Consider the following 23,481-nt stretch of genomic DNA (forward strand, 5'->3'; position numbering starts at 1 on the left):
CCACCTCTTTGCGTTATTTTTCTTCCTTTTAAATAATTTCACTTAGGGACTCGTATATATTGTATAATAATGTTAATTCTTATTTTTTATTAAATTTATACACGAGAATTCTTATATTATTTTAATAGATTACGAAATATATATTATTTAAGTGAAAATAATTTTTAAATATAATTTCACATTTTTCTTTTTTTTTTGCAAGTTAATTGTGTGTGGGTGTGTGTGTGTGTGTGTTTAGTTGGGAAAAAGTAAGATATTTTTATACCGAATTTATGGAAACTTATTTAGATTTTTATCAATAATTTTGTTGGATAACAAAATCATCTATCGTAATATTAAATGTGATAATCATATAAATGGATTTTTTTACTTTAATTGTATATATATCAGTAAATGACAAAAAGATTAAGGCATGCGTTAAAATGTGGAACATAACCAGAAATAAGAGGGTTGCATTTTCCTTTTTTTTTTTTTTTAAATAAAGAAGGAACGAGCGATGAACGATTTGACGTATAAATAAGCGAGAGCAATGTAAAAAATATAAGTGCAATTAGATTAAAATCGTTGATAAATAATAAAAGAGAGAGAGAGAGAGAGAAAAAAAACAACATAGGAAAGAACGTTTAAAGATTGTAAAATAGTTCAACTCGAAACTGCGACCGAGATAAACGTGTTGGTCATTAACGTTTGTGTATATACGTGTGTATATTGTTTTTTCTTTTAATACGAAGTATATAAAATATTGCATTTATTATTAGCAATAATTGCATGATGATAAGCCACGTGAGTTAAGTTATTTATTTATTCATTTATTCATTCATTCATTCATTCATTCATTCATTTATGAGTTTATAATTATTTTGTTATTGTCATGAATATTTTTTTACGATCGTTCGGAAGAAATAGTAACATTCGCGGATAGAAAATGTTATCGATTCGAATAAAAATCGTAAAGTAAACGTTTCACTGTATATCTAAGGAAATAAGATAGGAATTTGGGAGAGGGGTGGAATGGTAAAGACACGATCAAAACCCGGTTGTTCCTATCACATTCATCGAAGAGTTTGCGAGCACGGTGGAACAAACTCTATATCGTTTACGTCGCATGCCAAGTAATGGAAAAGAAGATAAAGGACAATTTGTGGATAGAAGACACACTTGCACACTTGCAAAACAAAAAGTATAACCGCGTACACTTACCTCTTGTAAAAACGGTCCCAACGCGTGTCTGTCTCTTTCTCTTTCTCTCTCTTTTTATTTTTTTTATTTTTATTATATGTTCTTTTTTTTTTTTTTTTCGAATTTGTCCTCCTTCTATCTTATTTATTTTTCTTTTTCCCTGTCTCTGTCTCTCTTTCCTTTCCTTTCCCTATATCTCTTTCCTTCTCTATTTCGTTTCTACGCAGACATCTAACGTACTCCCAGGTGCCCTCTGAGTTTCGCGGTTGGACGACGAAAAGTCCAAGTTTCTTTTTTTTTCTTTTTTTTTTCGCACGGCGAGAACAACGAAAGCAAGCTGAGAAAAAAGCTCTCTAACGAGAAGAAACATCTTCTTCTCTCTTTCTCTGTGTTTATTCGGTTCTTGACTCTCCAGTTTCCACTTTTCGTCTCCCCCTTCTCTCTCTCTCTCTCTCTCTCTCTTTCTCTCTTTCTTTCTTTGTTATTATTATTTACTTTACAAATATTTGTAAGAATTTGTTCGTTTCGTTTTGTTTTTATTTTTCTTTCACGGCATTCGACCGACTCGTTCATATAATCTCGTAAGGGTGTGGTTGGTCCGTAGTTTATTAATTATAAAAAAACAGGAACCATCCTCGTGGTCGGAGACCGCGAGAAAGGAAAATGCATCGCGGCCCGTCCCTGGGAGTAGTACCACGCGGACAAACATCAAGGCAGAAACTGCGATACGTCGGGCAGAATACGACGGCTCACCCCGGACATCCCCTTACGTGCCGGACGCATGCGTCGTTTTGAAAGCGTGCCCGAAACGACCCCTACCAGATCCTCCAACTGGCTATCCTCCCGCTCGGAACCTTTTACTTTTCTTTTTTTTTTACCTACCCCAAAGTCCCCCCAACTTTTTATTTTTTCCTTCTTCTTCTTCTTCTACTTGTCTATCTTTACCTTCTATCGTTTTCTTCCTTGGTATCGCTTTCTTCTTCTTCTTCTTCTTCTTCTTCTTCTCTTTCGCCAAAATCATCCCCATCGAGAAATCCTCTTACTCGAAGATGAAACTCACGAAAACCGAGTCACGTTCGTTCTCCTCACGTTCAAAATTCGAGACCCTCGTACCGCTATTCGATGAAAACGAGACAAAAGACTGAAAACGAGATGAAAATTACGCTACGTGAAGGAAAAGTGAGTTTTACGAAGATAGAAGGAGAGAGAGAGAGAGAGAGAGAGAGAGAAGGGGGTTGTGGGTAGTTGTTCATGGTGAAGAAAAGATGGAAGATAATGAAGAAGAAGAAGAAAAAGAAAAATAAGATAGAAAAGGACACAAAAATGAATGAGAAAAATTAAAGTAGAAAAAGAAGAAGTAAAAATAGAAATAGAAGAAGAAGAAGAAGAAGAAACGGTGAAAAGTCTTTCGATCGGCTATGAAATCTCGCCTGGCGCGAATTCGTACGTGAGGGGATGATCGCGAAGTCGTCGGGGTCGTGCGCTTGCGCATGAGCCTTTCGGTAAGCGCGGAGGGGGTGCAGTCGAGGGGTATGGGGGTGAGTCAGTCAGGCCGCAGCGCGCGTTCAGAAAACTACCCTCAACGCGGTCTTAACATACTCGCCGGGAATTTTTTAATCGCGTTTTATACGTGTACATCAGTTGGCAGAATATTTTCTCACATGCTGCATTCGCTCAACAATTTTCATCAATTCTTGTATCTCTCCCTTTCCTATCTCTCTCTTCCTCTTTCTCTCTCACTTCCTCTCTCTCTCTCTCTCTCTGTCTGATTTTTCCTTCGTGAAGAAATTTCAAATCTGATCTAACGATTAAAAACTATATTTATTATCGTTAAAACGATATAAACGAAGGGAAAGAAATTGGATGATAATTCTGGTTAATCGATCGAATCGTTAAAATCGTTAACGAGAAGGTTTTTCAGTTTAAAAATAAAAAAGAAAGGAAAGAAAGAAAGGAGAGAAATTTAAGAGAAGAAAAAAAGATCTTTGTGAAAGTTCGACGAGAGAAGAAGAGGAGGTCAAAGGTTCGACGAGTTCGTGGCCTCTCCTCATCTGCTGGTGCTTTGTAAAGCTCTATTATACACCGACTGTCGCAGAAATGAGAGAGTTCGTGAACGTTGTTATAGGAATCGGTCGTTCTTCTTCGAATAGGATTAAATTCCTCTCCTGTCGTTTAAAGTTCTCCGACAACGTTGACATGTGAACAAAAAAAAAAAAAATAGAAGAAAAAGATAAAATTGTATTATTAGACGTTGGATTGACCGGTTAGTATAGTGAAAGAAGAGGATTCACCACCGAAGGATTCAGGACTACTGGTGGTGCTTTATTTTCCAATAGGAAAAAGATAAAAATAAAAAAACAAAAAGAAAGGGAGAGAAAGAGAGAGATAAAAATAAAAAGCACGGTAGAAAGACAAAGAGAAATGGGAAAACTGGACGTGTCGAGATTAACTTAAAGATAATTGACGTATATATATATATGTATACGTGTGTGTGCTGCGTCGTGTGTCCGTGTGTGTTCGTATATTCTTTTTTTTTTTTCTTTTTTTTCTTTTTTTTTTTTTTATTATTTATTTTCGGTCGTTTCCCATTTTATCGCGAACGAGTTTATTCGCGAGGAGTGTACGAAAAATCAGTTCTGTTTTATAAAAAGCTTTCTACGAGGATAAAAGCTACGGGGAAAAAGCTTTGAATTCGTATCAAGGAGCTACTTCTCTTCTTCCATCGTATCTCTCGTATTTTTCATCGTATCGTATCGCATCGCATCGCATCGCATCGCATCGTGAACCGAAAATTTCTCTTCTTATTCGAATTAATTTCTATCGAACAAACTACTCGAATAATAATAATAATAATAATAATAATAATAATAAACAACAGCAATATAATAAAAAGAGACAAACAGAAAGTTTATAAGAGTTTCCGTGAGAATATTTAAAAGGAGGTTGTGCTTTTCATAAGACGTTGCCAGTGTGTTGTAATGAAGAAAAATATTTGAGAAGATAAAGGGGAAAAGAAAATGATAATAGAAATTAGAATGGTAAAGATAATAATAAAGAATATGATAAGAAAAAGAATAATGAAAAATTTGATAAAATATAGAAAAGAAAGTAACAATAATAATAATAATAATCAACGTATTATTATAACCCTAAAAACGATTACCCTTTTAACGCACGAGTGAGAATTTGAGAAATTTCGCGGTCTAATCCGATGCTCGGCGGGTCCGAGGTAACGAGGAAAGGAGGAAGAAGAAGAGGAAGAGGTGGAGGTGGCAGTGGTGGAGGAGGAAGGGAAGAACTTGGTGAAATAGGAGGAAGTGAAGAAGAAGGAAGAGGAAGTGGAAGAGAAAGAGAAAGGGAACAAAGGGAAGGAGGAGGTGGTGGTGGAGGAGGAGGAGGAGGAGGAAGAAGAAGAAGCTAACCCTCGGTTCGTTCGTTTGTTCAAAATCCTTCGACGATTAGGAAGAAGGAAGAAGAGGTGGAGGAGGAGGAGGAGGAGATTTTCTGCCGGTAATAGTCGGCCGTATCGCGAGAGTGAAAAATATGGGATGGTCGTGGAATCACAGAAAGAAAGTAATCTCGAGATAATCGTTTGGTGGAGGAGGAGTACGCCAAGGTCGGCAAGAATGATGATGAGGCTTTGCTGAGGTATACCTTAAACAAAAGAAAAAACAAAAATTAACGCAATATCGGTAGGAGGGAACAACGATGATCTAAGAACGTTTTCGTTCCTTCTCTGAAGCGTCTTACCTTCTTTCGTCATTTTTCTCTCTCTCTCTCTCTCTCTCCCTCTCATTCTCTCTCTTTCTCTCTAATTCCAGTGTCAGTGAGAAGAGAAGAAATAAGTGTTATGTGCGGTTAAAAGTTATATATTTTTTTTTCTTCCCTACTGTGGTGGTGGGGTATATCAACAACAAAATCTATCCTACAAACTAAGAAAACTAAACAGAAAAATAAACAAAATAATAAAGATAGAAAGAGATTAAAAGTATTCTTTTCAATCGGAAAGGTGATAAGATCTTTACAAAGATCTGTATTAAAATAATTCGACGAATGTAAGAGAAATAAGGACGAGAATTTTGTAATCGTGAATATACCTGTATCTCGAGTTTTCTCGAGTTTGTTACCGGGGTCGACGTTTTTCCGAAAAAGCTTTTTTGAAATCGATTGTGTCGACGTTATCCCGACGAGAATCGTCGATTCTTCGTCGATGCATACGGAAAGAAGAAGAAGAAGAAGAAGAAGAAGGAGAGGAGGCGAAGAGGAGAAGTGGAGGGAAGGAGGGGAGGAACGTTAGAAAGGATGTAAATAAATTCGGGAAAAATCGAGCTATCGGTTCCTGTTGGAGAACGCGATCAAGGAACGGTTCTAACGTTAGTACTACGCGAAAAGGAAGAAGAAGAAGAAGAAGAAGAAGAGGGCAAGAAGGACGAAAAAGGATAGTGGGGGAGACTTGAAACTCGAAGGAACAACATTCGTGGCATTCCTTTCGACATAGTCGAGTTACGAAGGCGTTTTCCTTTCAAAGCCAACGTATTTACATTATACGTATATATATATACACGCGCGCACCGTATATACATACAAAGAAAGATATATACGTGTATATATATATATATATTTCGTTCTTTCGACGATGCGCGTTCTCGAATAACCGCGCGTCTCTGATTTTCTCTATCTCCCCCCTCCCCGCCCCCCTTTTTCTATCGTGTCGTTTTTAGTCTCTGCGAGTTAACAGAAAAAAGAAAAAAAAAAACAATATAAGTATTTTTTTACGAGTAACTCGCGCATACAATTGAAAATAATAACATATCCCTAATAGTTTTCTCAAAAACTTCGGGGATAGTTCTTTTTCTTCCTAACGAAGTACGAACATATGATCGAACTGATTATAAACTAACGATAAATAATAATAACTTGAGAATATAAATTTTAATCATCGATATCTAATATCTCAACTTGTTTTCAACGTTGTGTGATCTTTAGTGCAACGTGGAAGATCAGGATCGTATTCATCGTTGCTGATAACATCATCATCATCATCATCATCATCATAATCATCATCTTTTTCTTCTACTACTACTACTACTATTACTAAATATTACATATATTGTATTACGTCGTCGGGGCCCTTTTTGTGAAACGAGGGGCCAAAGTGAAAAAGAAAAGAAAAGAATAGAAAAGAAAAAAAAGGTGGTATGTTAAATGACGAGGGTGATTTGTTTTTTTTCATAGGTGCCACGCTGGGACGGTGTTGTTAAGTGTGCAGTGATCACGGGTGACCGAGGAAAGACGAGAAAGAGGGTGGTCAATATGACTCCTATCTTCCTCGTCCTGTTGGTGGCAATCGACCCAATTATCGCGCAGAATGGTGGTGAGTAATCGACCAGAGAAAAATATTAACTACGTTTATAGAAAAAGACTCTTCTCCGGGCAAGCGACCAATAATACAACGAGTATTATACGCGAATGGACTGAAATGACTGATGATATTGTGGACGATTTATACAAACTGACAATGATTTTCGAACTGATTTTTCAACAACAAAAACTCTGATGTGAGAGACATTGTGAGAACATTATCGATAAAAACAACGACCAACAACAACGACACCGGTGTCGCGAGTTTTGTCGAGAAGAGTCGCCGAATCTTATATTTTTTAACGAAATATTATTTAATTATAAGTTTGTTTTATCTTTTTTCTCGTTCCCCATATCGTTGCGTTTTGCATGCTAGTCGTAAGATTCGTAATCGGTATATACGGTTTTTCGATCGCTTTCATTTTCATTCGATTTTCATGGTTTTTGTTTTCTTTTTGTGTGTCGAGCGTGAAAAGGAAAGGAATTCAAAAAAAAGGAAAAAACACAAAGCAAAGGCAAAAGAGGACTATAAAAAAAAAAAAGAAAACAAACAAAAAATTCGACTCCTCGTTGATGCACGTGGAAAAGGACAAATTCGTAAATCAATCGGTTAACGAAGAACACAGTGGTGGTGTGTTCGTCTCGCGCTTAGTATTCGACAATACTGCGACTTTTTATTTATTTCTTTGTTTTTTTGTTTTTCAAACGTACGCCGATCAGTGGTCCGCGTTTTGTTTATTCGACGATTACTCGAATGGTAAAAAAGAAAAAAAAAAAACTATTCGCGAAAGAATCGTATTTGTTGTCCGTTCGACGAATCCTGATGTCTTCGTTAAAAAGTTGTAAGCACGGACGAAAAAACAATAAAAAATAAATCCTCGCGCTGAAACGAGGAGAAAAGGAACGAAGATATTCCGAAAAGGAAGATTGTGTGTGATTCCGTATATGAAAACTCGTGGGAAATGAGTTTTCTCGTCCAATGGGAAACACACGAACGAACGGGCTAAGGCTTTATGAACTTTAAAAATGGAAGAGACTGTACAACGATAACATAAGACGCTAACGACGAAACGAGGCAACACGCTAATTAGGCTTGGGTCTCCTTACTTTATTTTCATCTTATCTATTTTTTTTTTTTTTTTTTTTTTTTTTTTTAATAGATAAATAAAAAAGTACCTTTGGTTAATAATTATCTCTAGAATGTCGCTTTGGATATATTGTTACGGCATAATAAATGCATTACTATTTCATTAATTTTTCTTTCTTGTTACGATTAAACAAATTTGAATATGCCTAGGTTCGGTTGGTTACCATTTTTTTATTCGCTACGACAAAATATTCACTAATCGAATGAAAGTTCCAATACGATTGATTAATGCAAATTTAAAATTTTATCCTTAAACATAATGCAACCGATCTAAATTAATTCAAAACTTTATCACCATAATAAGAAATACAATTCATAAATATTAATGCACGAAAATTAAACAATAATACAGGTAAACGCAAATTACGAATCAACGTTGTTGCAATTAATTATTAACTTACATAACGAATTTCTCGTATATTATTTAAATGAATCTAATTAAGAACGAGTTGTAAAAAAAAAAAAAAAAAAAAAAGGATGAAAAAATAATCACCGTCTCTCGATTTTAAAGTAAGTAAGAGAGAGAAATTTGAAACTTGGAATCAGTTTGGGTTGTTGCGATCATTAAGCGCTAATCTGTCGCGGCAGTTGGCTAATCCAGCGGAGCTTTACGCCCAGTCCCGTAATGACGATGATACATCCCCCTACATTTCGGTCAATTAATTACGTCGCGTCCTAATCCTAATTCGATTGTCGGAAAGCCCACCAAAACCGGATTTCGATTGCTGTTCGTCGCGACCAGCAACAACGATCTAGTGCTAGCACATTACGCGAGTAAAACTGATCTCTTCGGTGAATCAGTGTTTGTAGGAAGGAGGAGGAGGAGAAGAGGATGGGATCGTTTGTTTGATCCATTGAATTTTCTATCTCGTCTTAGCTCGTCAATCTATACACCTAGATCACTATTTCACGTTCCATGTGAACGTATTATTGATACCTACGGGATGGGATTAAATTTTGATCCGCTAATTTATTTCCACTGTTAGGAAATATATCATATGGTGTATATAGATAGATTTTATGTATATTATGTATAGGATATTGTATTATAGGAAGAAAGGAAAATAGTCCATTGTAATTAATAAAGATTAATTAGATTGTTAGAAATGATTACCTATAGTCAGTAATAATAATATTTGAAAGAGAATCTATATATATATATATATATATAGATTGCCTATATATTAATTGACGATGCTTTTAACACGGATTTTGCATTTTCATAAAGCTCTCTCTCTCTCTCTCTCTCTCTCTYTCTCTCTCTCTCTCTCTCTCTCTCTCTCTCTCTCTCTCTCTCTCTCTCTTTCTCTTTCTCTCGTATATTCGATTGAAACTATATTATAAAAGATATGAATAGCTAAAGCTCGTGGTTAACCCTTTGCACTCCACGGGCGCCGCTATGAGTGACGATAGCTATAATAATTTATAATTGTATAATAATTAGTAATAGCATTGAAGGCCGTATTCACTGTGCAGTGGCATAGTAGATACTTCTGGCAAAGGTCAACAAATAGAATATTTTTTAATTCATTTGTTTTTCCCCCATTTACTTTAAATTGAATTTTAAAGAGTATATTTGTTTATATTTACGTGAATAAATATTTCTCTCATATTAGAGATTTAATTATTAATTATAATTCATTAATCGCAGTTATTTTTTTTTTTTTTTCATTAAAAAAATGTCTATAATAAATATTACCAAATTTCAAGGATTTCTAAAGCTTTGTAATATTTATCCGTGATATCATAAAAATGTCACGAAGTTGATGGTAGATTAACAAATTAGTTGGAGTGCAAAAGGTTTAGGTAGAAAAAAAGAAAAAAAAAAAGAAAAGAAGTGAGTGAGCAAAACGAAACGAAGGAGTAAAACTATCGTTCGTTCCTCTTTAAGAATTTAACTTCAAGGTAACATATACACATCTATCTATCTGTATATCTACAATATATACACGTACACTTAGGTATATAATTTGAAGCCCTGTCGAAAGTAAAACAGTCGTCTAGGGAAACCTCACGTTTCTCTCGCGTGAGACCGTCTAGAAGATTAACAACTAAAAATAATACTTTTTAAATGAAGAAGAAAATGAAAAGATTGTCACCTTGCTCTTCCTTTTTTTTTCTCTTCCTTTATTTATTTCTAATTTAATTTAAAAAAAAAAAAAAAACAAACAAAAAAGAAAACAAAAAAAAAATTAGAAAAAAAAAAAACGATATCGTAAAAAACACTTAAAAACGTCGAACACCAACTCTATTGAGCTTTCAAATAAGCAACGTATAAATAAATAGAACGAAACTCAGGGAAAAAACGGGATCGACATTCGCTTTAAAAGATTCAACCAGCAAATGGAATTATTCTCGAGTCTTTCCTTCGTCGAAAGTTAAATATACTACCAAGGGGTGGGAATAGGGGTTAGAGTTGGTATGAGGATATCGGTAAAGGGGTAGTAGGAGTGTATGTGCAATACGATGATAGAGGAACTGGCGGTAGAAAAATTCAAGCATCGCTAGCGCGAGTCGCTTTTCATACAAGATTTTTATATCAATTTGTGTGGACCCTTTTTTTCTATTTTTTTATTTTTTTTTTTTTTTTTTATTAACTTCCCTCCATCGTCGAATGAAAAATCCTTTGACATGGTACGCACATTATCTTTATCTTCTTCTTCCTTATTCATTTTTCTTTATTCTCTATATTTTCTCTTTTTTTTTTTTTTTTTTCATTTACAGTAACTGCAAAATAAATAGTAAGGGAGAGATGGTTTAGTTGGATAAAAAAAAAAGAAAAAACCGAGCCGTTTCGAAGGATTTCCATTGGTTGAAAACGAACAACGTTAGATTCGATTGGCGTAGAACGAATGATTTTTTTTCCCCTCCGGCGAAAAGAGTTACTTATTCGAATTCAATAGATTTGCCTTTTTCACAATTTTGTGTCTATTTAAGTGTGCGTGAGAGAAAGAAAGAGAGAAAGAGAGATAGAGAGAGAGAGAGAGAAAAATGTCACGGACACGAGGGAAATCCCGCGTTGACGATGCGTTTCTCTTTCCATATAAAACCCTCTCCCTCCCCCACCCCCTCCCCACCCATCCCTTTCCTCCCAGTTATTTCTCTTCGGATATTTTTTTTTTTTTTTTTAATTTATACGCGTTCTACAAGTCGAATCGATTGGTAAAGTCTCATCGAAAATTGGTATCGGGCTAGGAGACAGAATAGAAAGTGGCAGTTTTATGTTACTACTGTAGAAATGGAATAGAAGAAGAAGAAGAGGGGGAGGAGGAAAGGAAACCGCAAGATAAAAAAAAAAAAGAAAAGAAAAAATGGAATAGAAGAGAAAGAAAAAGAGAGTGTGAGGATGGAATCCATAGTTAATGCGGATCCGTTCTGTCCGCCCTGTCTGCCTCGAGGAGAAGCGAAGCAGTTGAGGTCGACTGCGAAGATTTCCTCGGAGGCTCTCTCTTTCTCTCTTTCTGTCTTTTTCTTTCTTTTTTTTTTAGCTTTCGTAGAAACGCTCCTAGACAGACGTCTCTTTCTCTCTCTCTCTCTCTCTCTTTCTCCCTTTCTTCCCTTCTTTCTTTTTTTTTTCTTCTAGTATTCACCTGATATCAAGACTCGTGAAACATGACAATCGAATTGGATTGTTGTTACAAAAACGTGTAATTATTAATAATCATATATTATTTAACTGTTATCGGTCGTGTTAGCTTTTCTTTTACTGTGATTCTCATTAAAGTTTTAATTGGTTTTTTGTAAATATGTAAAATACTTTGAAGTATCGTAAGAATAATTTTATTGTTAGAAATAATATGTATTCTTTTTGAATTAATAATTATTCAATTATTAATAATTATTTATTAAGAGAGCGAGTTTTTTTTTTTTTTTGACATATTTCGTCTTGTCACCTTTAACGTGATTTACGACTCATTTGTACCAGATTTTTTCTTCTTATGACAGTGGATTTTAGGTACATAATTTTTTCCTTCTCCATTTTCTTTTAATTTATTTATTTATTCTATAATTTATTTTCTAACGGAAATATACGCGTAATATCGAATCACACATCAATCGTAAAATTTTAATCTTTTATATTTGGTTTGTATTTTAATTTAATTTGAAAGAAATAATTGTGCATTGTATAATAAATCGATTATTATTACATCGCCATAATTATGGTTAATATTTTATGATCATTTGTAGTATCGATTAGATTTTTAATTTATTCAATTTATCTTTGATGATTTTCAAACAAATGTTCGCGTATCAAGTCGTTTACAAAATGATGATGATCATCGAATGACGTTTTTCTTTTTTCATGTTGAACTCTGCCAAAAATTCAAGCCTATCGTTATTTATCGTCATATCAGACGCTATAATTTACGTTCAACGTCGTCCAGTTACATCGAACGTTTCCATCTGATCTATGATCTGGCTCGTATCGTCAAACTTTCTTCTTTTTTTTTTATTATTTTGTATTTCTTTTTTAAATCGATCGATCGGTCGAACCAGTTTTCGCAGTTTCGTTTTTCTAGGATAGCCGAGATCTTCATGAACAATTTTTTTTCTTATTTTTTATAGAGATACCTTTTGGAATATCGAATTCGTATTTGAAATTCCTACCACCAATAGAAAAAGTTTATTTTTTATATTACAGAATTTATTTATATATTTAATGAGAAGACATTAAGATTCATACACACATACACACATCGACGAAGAAATCAAAATATATTTCTATTTATTATGCCAGGATTTTGAAACATTTGTGCTCAATATTTTGTCCAATAAATGATCATATAATGGTATAATATATAAAAATATATTGACTGTATATATATATGATATAAATCACATACGTTGTCAAATATCAAATCTCATTTTGTATCTTCAGCCTTTTACTGACAATTTTCAGTATCACATAGGGATATTATTTTATTACAAACTAATCATCAACTACAAACACACCGACAAATTTTGTATTAATTACTCTAAAACATTCGACTTCATATACTAAATAATAATAATAATAATTATATTATACAAATACTGAATATTTATTATATAAAAAGAAATACAGGAATATATCCCGTGAAATATAAATCGATAGAAAAACTTTCTTTTTTAATATTTGACAGCAACATTCGCGTAATCGTCTATGAAATAATCTAAAGAAAGTATCCCCTAATACGGGTTAGAACATATCTACAGATCACGCATACGTGTGCACATAAGAATAAAAAGGAAAGAGAGAGAGAGAAAGAAAAGATGAGGTGGGATGGGAAGTAGAGGATTGGGGAGGGGGGTTGGAGTTGTTAAGGAAAGGGAAAGATCGCGGAGATAATCGTATAGTAGCAACCCTTACGTATGCAGTCACGTCGAAGTGGCTCGCAGGATGGTCCAACGATAAAATAGAAAAGTTAGTGGAGCAGTTTTATGGGAGCTTTCGCTTTGCGATCCTAGCGATAGGGACGAGCCCTTTTCCTATTTCTCTTCTTTTTTTTCTCCTTTGGCATCTCTTCGAGATCCTCAACTTACCCTTTCCCCCTTTCCCCTTTTCTTCCTATGCAATCGGCGAAGCTTTTATGGTATCGAACGCGTGTCGTTGAGATGAGTCGGTCTAGACTCTCCTCTCTTCTTTTTTCCTCTCACTCCACCCTCCCACAATTTTTTTCTTTTTATTCTCTCTTTCTCACTCTGTCGTTATCTATTTTCTTCTTCTCTCCTTTCTCTCTCCCTTTCTCGCTGTTTATCTTTATCTTTCTTTCTCTTTCTTTTTCTCTCTACAATTTAGACGAATGAAAAGTATTCAAAAGAGTATGTTATACGAAAACGTGAGTATGTATAATACGTTATCAGTTTGTTAGTAAAAAATTATGACGAAATTATTGAATAGTTCAAGCGAATGTTTGAGGAACATATTCTTAATATAATTTTGCAAATAATTACGAGATGATCGGTATAATAGTATGTAATAATTAGGATTAAATAAACATAGATAGTATTAATTAAATGTAGTATATATATAATATAAGATAGGATATTTAAATAAGCAGTCATATTTGAGTAAGTTAAATAAATATTATACGTTCATTAATTAATTCCTCTCATATTCTTTTATTCATTCTTTATCTTATTCTTAATCTCTCATTTTGTTCTCTCTCTCTGTCTCTCAGTTTCTTAATTTTTCTCTCATTAATGTATTTCTTTTTCTTGCATTATAATTGCAGTACTCTTTTCTTTCATTTTTTTCTTCTTCTATCTGTATTTCTCTTTCTCTCTCTCTTTCTCTCTCTTTGTGAAATATAATATAGGAAAGGATACCTACAAGGTGGACGGTAGCGATGTGTTCCTTTAAGTGTGAGGGGGAAGGGTAACTTTTCATGGGGTTCCAAGCGAGAGGAGCAGGCAGCGTGGCTCAACCGCAACATTCTCGGGTTTATACCCTCCGTCATGAACTTCCCTTCGGATTTAGGATTAGCCACGATAGGCGGTAGAACCTAGGCTTCTCCCGTGATTTAAACTGATTTTCCTTCTACTCTCTCGATTTTCTATGTAATAACTCTTACGAACGTATATATATATATGTATATATATATATATAGACCTATCTACATTCATGCAAGCAAGCAAGCAAGCAAGCAAGCAAGCATGCATGCATGCATGCATCCATGCATTCATACATACAATGTATACATTCATTTACGATAGAAAACGTAAATTCTTTCGCATTTATATTTAACCACTTTTCTTTTTTTCTTTTTTTTTTTTTTCTCACATTTGTAAATACAAAATTTTAGGATGACATACAGTGGTTGTGTAATAAATAGGTTGTTAAAGTTATTTGAAGAAGGTAAAGAGAATAGAGGAAGGAATAAACTTATGTGGTTGGGGTTGGTGCTTTTTTTCGGAATTTAATTACTAATATATAATTTGTCGAATAATTTCTAGTATACATTTTTTATTTGCAATTAAATAATGTATATATGTAAACTTGATATGTTTGTATAAATTTTTTAATGAAAATTCTCTTATTTCAGAACAATATTTTATTAACTTACATCACTGTCATACTAATCGACTGATATACCTATACATATATACGAGTTGTCAATGTGTTTCTACGTAGTACACGTTTGGGGTTAAACGAAATTGATTTGATTTCAACGTATATTGCGAGAAAGATATGAAGGGGTATGAAAAAGAAGAGAGTGAGAACGAGAGAGACACACATACACACACCTACACGCGTACAGAGGATGAGAAACGGAAGTAAAAAGGGTTGTGAAAAAAAAAAAACGAACGAACGAACGAACAAACAAACAAAAAAGAAAAGAGCGAATACTCGAACGACATTTCCTTTTTGTTTTTTTCTTTTCTTTTTTTTTTGACATCGTTTGAAAAAGTGATATTTTTTTTGTTTTTTTTTTTTTCGATCGTTCGGTATCAAAAGGGCCGACGCTAGAAAGGAAAACGAAAAGTGCGTAGAGGATATTTTTTCTTTTTTTTTTTTTTTCTTTTTTTTTCCTCTTTTTTTGGTTGTTTCGAAATAGACATTCGAATATGCTTTTGGATTGGCGAGCTTGCGTTACGTTGAGAAAGAGATCGGACTGAACTTTTGAAACACCGTTGACCGCGTCGCTAATTCGTAAACGCATTGCTGTCCACTGACCTTCTCTCTCTCTCTCTCTCTCTCTCTCTCTCTCTCTCCCTCTATCTCTATCTCTATCTCTATCTCTATCTCTTTTCCTCTCTTTCTGTTTCTCTGTTTCCCTATCCTACTCCCTTTTCACGATTTATAGGTAGGCAAAGTGCAGTTCGGTGTTACGTTCGAATTGGTATCTCATCAGACATGCACTCGCCAACGTTCCATCCTCGTCTAATTGACGCATAAGTTCGTTGAATAAAAGAGAAAGAGAGGGAGAGAGAGAGAGAAAGAAAAGAGAGGATATAATACATCGAAGAGAACACACATTCATGATTTATCCAAATTCACGTTTACACGCTCTTCGCATTTCTTTTTTTTTTTTTTTTTTTTTTTCTAAATTCGATCACAAAACAAGAGATAAATATTAAAAAACAAATATCGATATGTAATTTGCAATGATCGTTTAGAATTGAAATTTTTAAACGATAACCTAATGATCAATAATTGCCAGGTTGAATAAAAATAATCTTCGGACAAAAGTATGAAAAGTTGAAAGCTCAAAGTTTATCGATTAGGTTAGTAGGTAGATGGATAGGTATATAGGTAGGTAGGTAGATAGGTAGATACGCGCGTTGAAATACTCTCGAGAGTGATCAGAGAACGTATTTAAATTACGAGATTCCTCGATTAACGTTTTACCATAGCACATAGTCGTCGGCTTCGTTTGCATTCATTTTCTCTCGTCATCATCCGGAGAAAAGGGGAACAGTGTACCGTAACTAACGATCCCCGTGATCTCATCACACTTGGACGTCTTTCAGAAAAAAAAAAAGAAAAAAAAATTATGCTTTGTCGTAATAATATCGTAAATCAACTTTTCCGTAGATTGGTATTAAAAATGTTTGTATCGTGTTTGTATATTGCGTGTATCATATTGGATATATTAAATGACTATATAATACATTCTACCTGGTTAATACGCTTCGTCATACTTTTTTGTTCGTTTGGCATTATTTTTTTCTTCTTTAGGTTGTTTAAAAAAAAAAAAAAGAAAACAAATTCTAAGCTATTATATATATATATATTTAGCATTGGAAAAAAGTTTGAAAAATTCGCTAAAGAAAATGCCAGCCGAGCTGGTGGTGGGCATGATTTTTCATTCGTCGTTTGTAAATAAGCGATCCAATCACGATCGGATATTCGAATATTTCTTTATGCAACTAGGCCCGTATATAAAACGAGTCATAACGTTGCCAACGATAGAAGTACTTCGTCAACGTTTCGACGATGATTGATTCAAGTGCGAGTTTGTTCTACGAGGATATAATTTTTGAAGATGAATTTTAAAACACTACGGACTAAAATATATGAAGAAAGTTAGATAAAAAGAAAGAAAATAGTAAATTAATGCTTGGCGCTTCTTTATTTTCTACTTTTTTGTTGTTTTTTTTTATTCTACTTTTTAATACAAAAAAAAAAAAAAAAAAAAAAAAAAAAAAAGAATAATACAGACGACGATTTTCGTCATCGCGTGTATCGAAAAAAATAAGTTTCATTTGAAATGAAGATATCATTTCGCGCGCTTTCGGATTATAATTAATTATCAAAGCTATCTGCTTGATAATTATACAGAGCACAATGTAAGCTTTTTATCGAACAAACGATGTTAATTATTTCCATGAATATCATAAAACGAGGTCATCCAAGTCGAAACATTCTTATCGGGGAAATACCTTCGACGCGATTGTAAACTTCATTACTTTAGCACTTAGAAAATTCATTAAAATTTGACATCCGATTCCGTTAATAATAATATACCTACGCAAAGAGAAAGAGAATAAAGTAAAGAGCTCGTGAACGATTTGTTCGTAAAGTTTGAGTAACAGTTGGGTACCTATTATTATTATATATACGTCTAACAAATGCTTTTGGTTTTTGCATTTCGTTGCATTCGAGACTCTAATCAAAGAATAATAAACGTCAACGAGAAATAAATTGTTAATCCATTTAAAAACGTTGAGATACGCGGAGGAATGTAGAGGAAAAAAATAGAAAAAAAGAAATAAAGAAATAAAGAAAGAAAGAAAGAGAGAGCTTTAACAAAATCAGGACGAATTCCCTAGAGAACGAAATACCCATCGTCTAGTGATTTATGAATCGACTCGCGTTCGATCGTTTCGAACTTAGTTTTTTCTCTCTCTCTCTCTTTCTTTTTTTTCTTCTTTCCTTTCTTCGTTCATTTCGAGACGATCGGGGTGACTCTTACTCGAGCGAAGCTAATGCGACTTTCAGCCTTCGGTAACTGCATCTTGCAGTACATTATCGAACAGATTTATATAACCGGCAGGGTAGGGTAAGGAAGAGAGGGGAAGGGAAGGGAAGGAATGGCCCTTTAAAGTGGTGTGCGGGGGATATTCTTGAAATTTCGAATATTAAATTTATGATGGATCGGTGCCTTCGCCTGACACGGGGGTGGTTCCACATTTTTCGAGGGTAAGGGGTGAAAGCTCGTCTCCTGGGGAAAGAACGATGGGGAAAATGGGAAGGAATAAGAAAATGGGAGAAAGTAAGATAGAGAGAAAAGGGATATAAAGGAATTTCCTTTCCTTACGCCCAGGATACGGTTCTCTTATGCGACAAGGGGGGAAAGAAAAAAATAAAAGTATCTAACCGTAACGCTTAAAAATCTTACGGCGTGAAAAGTTACGATTTAAGGGTCGACTTAAGCGCGTGGATACGCTTTATTATTATACCCCCTTTCGTTCTTCCTTCCTTCCTTCCTTCCTTACCGAGAAAATCTTCTAACACCTCTTCTTTTTCTCATCATTTTTCACGGTCTCGTTCTTTTTAATATTATATATTTCTTTTAACACACTATCTCTTCTAAAAGCTGCTTTGATCTCATTTGAATTTTCGATAAGTAAATGAAACTAATGAAACATTAGGATATAAGTAATACGAAAGAATTAATATTAAATGTCAGTTTGTTTCTGTGTGGTTTTTCTTTTTAAATAAATAATAAATATTATAATATATAATAAATTTTATATGTAGCATTCACGCGCATGCATCAATTTTTAAATAAAATCTTAAACAGAACTCTCTGCATATAATTCTTCAATATTATATAACCGAGTATTGCACATGTTTTACTATTTTAAAAAGAATTCTTTATTGTATCGTGTTTCCATTTAAACAAAAATATATATGTTGAGAAATGTTAATTATTGAAAAAAAAAACAAAAAAACAAATGTGTGAACGATCCTCGGAAAAGAATTAACAAAAAATTAACAAACGACGCGCTGTAATAACGTTGGCTGTCGCAATTAATTATTCGATATAGCAAATATTTCCAATTACAAGAAAATGTTTACTTTCGATCTGATATAAATGTCTTATTTAGAAAAGAAAAAGAAAAAAAATGGGTAAGAAGTAAAGAAAAAGAAAAATTGAATGCTAAAAAGGGCTCGTTAAAGAGCAATTAAGTTTTATTTTTTTCTTTTTTTTTTCTTTTTTTAACACGCGCAACACTACTTCCGTTTCGTTCACTTCGGAGAAGTTCGGGGTGCCGGTACAAGCTTCGATATAACGTCTCGCACACTAATGATGATTTTAGCATGACCTTTCTCGAAAGCCAAACCTCCTCATTAGCACGGGAACTGAAACACTGTAACGAACGGCTCACGTTTCTCTCTCTCTCTCTCTCTCTCTCTCTTTCTCTCTCTTTCCCTCTCTTTCCTGGTTGGTCATTGCGCGGTCTGAAACAAAGACCGAGGACTTAGGTCTCATTAACAGGAGTTACAGAGAACGAGAGAGTGAACGTACCTAGGGTACATGCATAATACGTATTTACATGTATATGTGTGTATATGTAGGAATAATACACGTATAATATAGTGTGCCCCTTGGCCAATATACGCATATGTATGCGTAGGAGTACGAGCCCTGACGTAGGTAGAAACTCGTAGTATGTATTTTACATCAGATCACTAACCATTCGTACGATCCACGTTGATTAGTTATCGATTAGTATTCTAATGGACTTGAGAATTAACTTCAAATCAAAGAGAAAAGAAAGAGAAGAGAAGAGAAGGGGAGCTGGGGGGTGCAGAAGTGGATTGAGAGGTGAAAGGAAAAGAATAACTATTACGATATCTATACTACAAAGTTAGTTAGTCAGGTATATTATTGTATATAATTTAGATAGTATAAAAGGAAAGTAATATAAGAATGAATGAAATATAAGAATGGAAGGATGATGGGAGGGAACGGGGAGGGATAGGACTCTCATCTTTTTCACATAGTACTATCGTAATTCGTAATAAACTTTGATAATAACGGTTACCATCTTACAAGGTAGAATAATAATATAACGGTAATTTACTCGATAAAAATGACACTGCTTATTATTCTTCTTCTTCTTCTTTTTCTTTTTATTTTTGTTTGTTTCTTTTATTCTAGATTTATATTTTCCTCACTTTAATTTTTTTTTTTTTTTTTTATTTTTATTTCGTTTCCCTCATTTCTATACCATTGTTTTTAATACAAGTTTTAATAAGAAGGGATTAAAAATTCTTCCAATAGGAAAGAGAAAAAAGAGAATATTTACGATATTTGAGAGAATTGAAATTTGTTAGCGTAGAAGAGAATGAGTGAGAGAGAATGGGAGGGTGAATGGGAGAGAGGAGGGAGGGGGTTGAGACGAAGGAGTTAGAGACTATTCACTTTTCCAATATTTCGAGTAACAGCTTGGAGAATTGTTCGATCGATCGAGTAGAGATCGGAGTTAGAAGAGGATTCTGCGAAATCAGGAAGATCTGACGGAAGTCTAGTCATTTTCCAGGTATTCGAGTAAGAGTGAGAGAGAGAGAAAGAGAGAGAGAGAGTTTGAGTTTTGAAACTCCTGACGTAGAACGATTAGAATCGATTGGGCATTGTGCCCCATTGGACAGCGGGAAGGAAATAATCGAGAGGACGAGAAGAGGAAGAGGAAGAGGTGAAGGAGGAGGAGGAGGAGGAGGAGGAGGAGGAGGAAGAAGAAGAAGAGTGCTGTTGGAGAAGAGATAACGATCACTTCGAGAAGATCCGATGCTTGTGGCGTACAAATGAAGGATCAAAATCTAAAGGGAACACCGAAAGAAGAAGAAGAAGAAGAAAAAGAAAAAAAATGAAACTTCTTTTTTCATCTTGTTCCTTTTCTCTCTCTAACTTTTTTTTTAATTCTATTTCCGCGTCTCTTTTTTTCTTTCGATCGAATCGAAGTCCGCGTATTTTAGGACAAATTTATTATTCCCATTTTGTTTAATTAGATTATATTATTTACCATTGATTTTTGTGAGTTATACCTATATAGTTCATGGAAATTTTACGAGGGAAATAATTCGACACTTTTTTTTTTTTTTTTTAGTAATTTATTTGTAAATAAATCGAGATAATAAAAATTGATGAAACGTTAACGCTATTATATATCACATATTTATCAAATTAAATAAATAATAAAAATACTATTATACTAATTTATTTCTCGTTTCTTATATATGTTTTTATATATTATGAAGATATCTTAACTCTTTTTCGTGCGATCAATTTCGCGTTTATTCTTATTTTATAGAATAGAAGGAAAAGTGCATGAAAAGGAAGGGCGGGAAGGGGGGTGTGAGTTATCCAAGTATAAGATGGCTGCCACTTTTCTGCGGATATCCGATACTTTGGGAGATTAGATACGAGTTTCAAGGTGGAGAGAGGAAAATAGAAAGAAAGAGAAAGAGAGAGAGAGAGAGAGAGAGAGAGACAGAGAAAGCGTCTTGTGAAAATCGAGACCTAGGCATTCTGAACACTCTTCGCAAAGCTTTGCTATTTCTTTTAACATTTTTTCTTCCCTTTTTTCCTTTATCTATTTTTTTTCTTTCCATCTGTTTTTTATTCTCTCTCTCTCTCTCTCCCTCTCTCTCTCTTTTCTTTTATTTTTATGTAGGAACTAAAAGGAAAATAAGAAAAAGAGTGTATGTGTGTGTGCGTGAGAGAAAGCAAAAGAAAGAGAAAAACTAAAAAGGAGGAAAAATCGATACAGCTTTTTCTTAAAGAAAAAGCAAGAAATAGTAAAAGAGAGAAGGAGAGAGAGAGAGAGAGAGAAAAGTAGTTTGGTTGAAGTAACGATACATTAAAGTAAGCGAAGAGAGCGATTTGCACCTGATGTATAGCCAAGAACACCGATATTCCTAGCTAGTCTCCTTGGAAAGGATATTATTGATCAATCTCCCGGAACGATAACTCCCATGCTTCATGGATTTTTGGTCCTGTCGTTAGTTACGTTTTACCAATTTTAACCCTAAACGAAATTCTCTCTATCTATCTATCTATCTTTCTCTCAATGATTTTCTTTCTATTTCCATTCAAAATTTACTACTTGGTCTAATGAACTTAACAGTACTTTCATTGGAAACCATACGAATCGATATCCGTTAATACGAAAGACAATCTTGGAATAAATCTTGGTACCTATTATTTTCCTTATTCCTATTGAAAGATTTTCTCTTACTTACTTTCTTTCTTTCTTTTCTTTTCTTTTCTTTTCACTTCTCGCTTTTATGATCGATAAAATAAAGAGAAGAAGAATAAGAGGAGGAAGAAGATGGGGAAAAAACGAGAAGTATGATCTTCAAGAGAAAGATCCAAGAACGTATAATCGTAGTGTGTCGGACAATTGGCAAATCCGATCTCGTAGATGCTTAAAACTCCAAGAGAGATTTTCAGTTCGAACGTTGGACTTTTTCTATGTTGGAATTGTCGAGAAACCAAACCGTAAAATCGGCTTATCCGCGAGTTCAACGGGAAGGAACTCAACCCCCATGGTAAAATACCGTTCCGCCTTGCCCGTTTTTGACCCTTCACATCCACTCTTACGCTCTCTCTCTCTCTCTTTCATACTCACACACGTAACACATATACAAGATTTTATATACAGACACACAGGCACAAGGAAAAGGTTTCAGAGAAAGAGAGAGAGAGAGAGAGAGTTTATGCTACGCCCAGCCTGTTGTTCGCCACACCCTTGTCCCTTCCACCCACTCCTTTTCTTATCTCACCGACCTATCTACATTGTCTCAAGGCCACTTTGTCTATCCCCTCCTTCCCTTAAACTGCTTCCTCTCCTTCCTTCCTTCCTTCCTTCCACCTTTTCTTAGCACACACACACAAGTACACGTATATATATGTATTCATACATACATATATACATGCACATACATATACAAACAGCTAGGTGCACACGTAAGTTTATCGCAGGATTTAACAACGCGTTACTTCTTTCGAACAACGCGACCAAAAGTAGATACTTTTAGTTCGGTTAGAGGAGGAGGAGGAGGAGGAGGAGGAGTATCTGAGAGATTTTCAACACTTTGCCAACGATAAGCCGACAATTTTCTTTTCCTACTTTTCTACGATTTTCTTTCTTTCTTTCTTTCTTTCTGTTTTTTTTTTTGTCTTTGTTTTAATCTACAAAGAAATTTAGCAATTATTTTGTTTGTATAAACTCTTCATAAAGATTATCTTTTTTAAAGAGCGCGTGATAATTCAAACTCCAAGAAGTTTAAGGTGTGGATTTTTCATTGCGGTAAGTTTAATAACTTCGTCAAGGGAAAATTATTCTTTTCTTTTTTCTTTTCTTTTTCTTTTTCTTTCTCCAGAAATTTGAGTATAACATCGAAACAATTTGATAGATAGATAGATAGATAGATAGATAGATAGATAGATGGATGGATAGATGTAGATATATTTTTAGTTTCGCTTAATAGCTCCGGCGGTTAATTAATACGCTAGAAAGAGGGCGGGGGGGAGGAAAGGAAACTATAACTTGATTCGAGTTCGGCCTACGAACTCTCGTCCGTCAATAATACGAGTTTCTAAGTGGTTACTCTACTTAACTCGAAAGTTAGTCTTCTCTTACGTCGACGGATGAAATCAAAAGAAAAGTACTACATCTTCGATAATTTAGGTATATCACTACGTTCGACTATTATTATTATTATTATTATTATTAATATTATTACTAAGTTTACTCTTAGGGAAGTTGTTTTTTTGGACGGGTTTAATTAAGATGAACACAATATTTATCCGTTGAACGTTTCGTCTCTATTTGAGACTTCCTCAGCAACTAAAATT

The 23,481-nt window shown here is 34.3% G+C and overlaps 1 protein-coding gene and 1 long non-coding RNA gene across 16 annotated transcripts in view; one reads left to right on the forward strand and one right to left on the reverse strand.

Moving 5' to 3' along the window:
* The window catches only part of LOC106791508, a 55,276-nt gene extending 53,984 nt beyond the window's left edge, over positions 1-1,292 (reverse strand). The window contains exon 1 of the long non-coding RNA XR_001382187.1: positions 1,201-1,292. This is a non-coding gene — a long non-coding RNA (uncharacterized LOC106791508). The remainder of the gene's footprint in view (positions 1-1,200) is intronic.
* LOC106791425 (tyrosine-protein phosphatase Lar) overlaps positions 1-23,481 on the forward strand; it is a 542,243-nt gene that overhangs the window by 236,593 nt on the left and 282,169 nt on the right. For all 15 annotated transcript variants that reach the window (XM_014757056.1, XM_014757048.1, XM_014757065.1 and 12 more), the window contains exon 3: positions 6,415-6,553. In XM_014757056.1, coding sequence (XP_014612542.1) covers positions 6,493-6,553 — 61 coding nt within the window. In that variant the 5' untranslated portion in view covers positions 6,415-6,492. The remainder of the gene's footprint in view (positions 1-6,414; positions 6,554-23,481) is intronic.

Source organism: Polistes canadensis, unplaced genomic scaffold (assembly GCF_001313835.1).
Source record: "Polistes canadensis isolate GaletaPanama2010 unplaced genomic scaffold, ASM131383v1 scaffold_8, whole genome shotgun sequence".
NCBI classification, from domain to species: Eukaryota; Metazoa; Arthropoda; class Insecta; order Hymenoptera; family Vespidae; genus Polistes; species Polistes canadensis.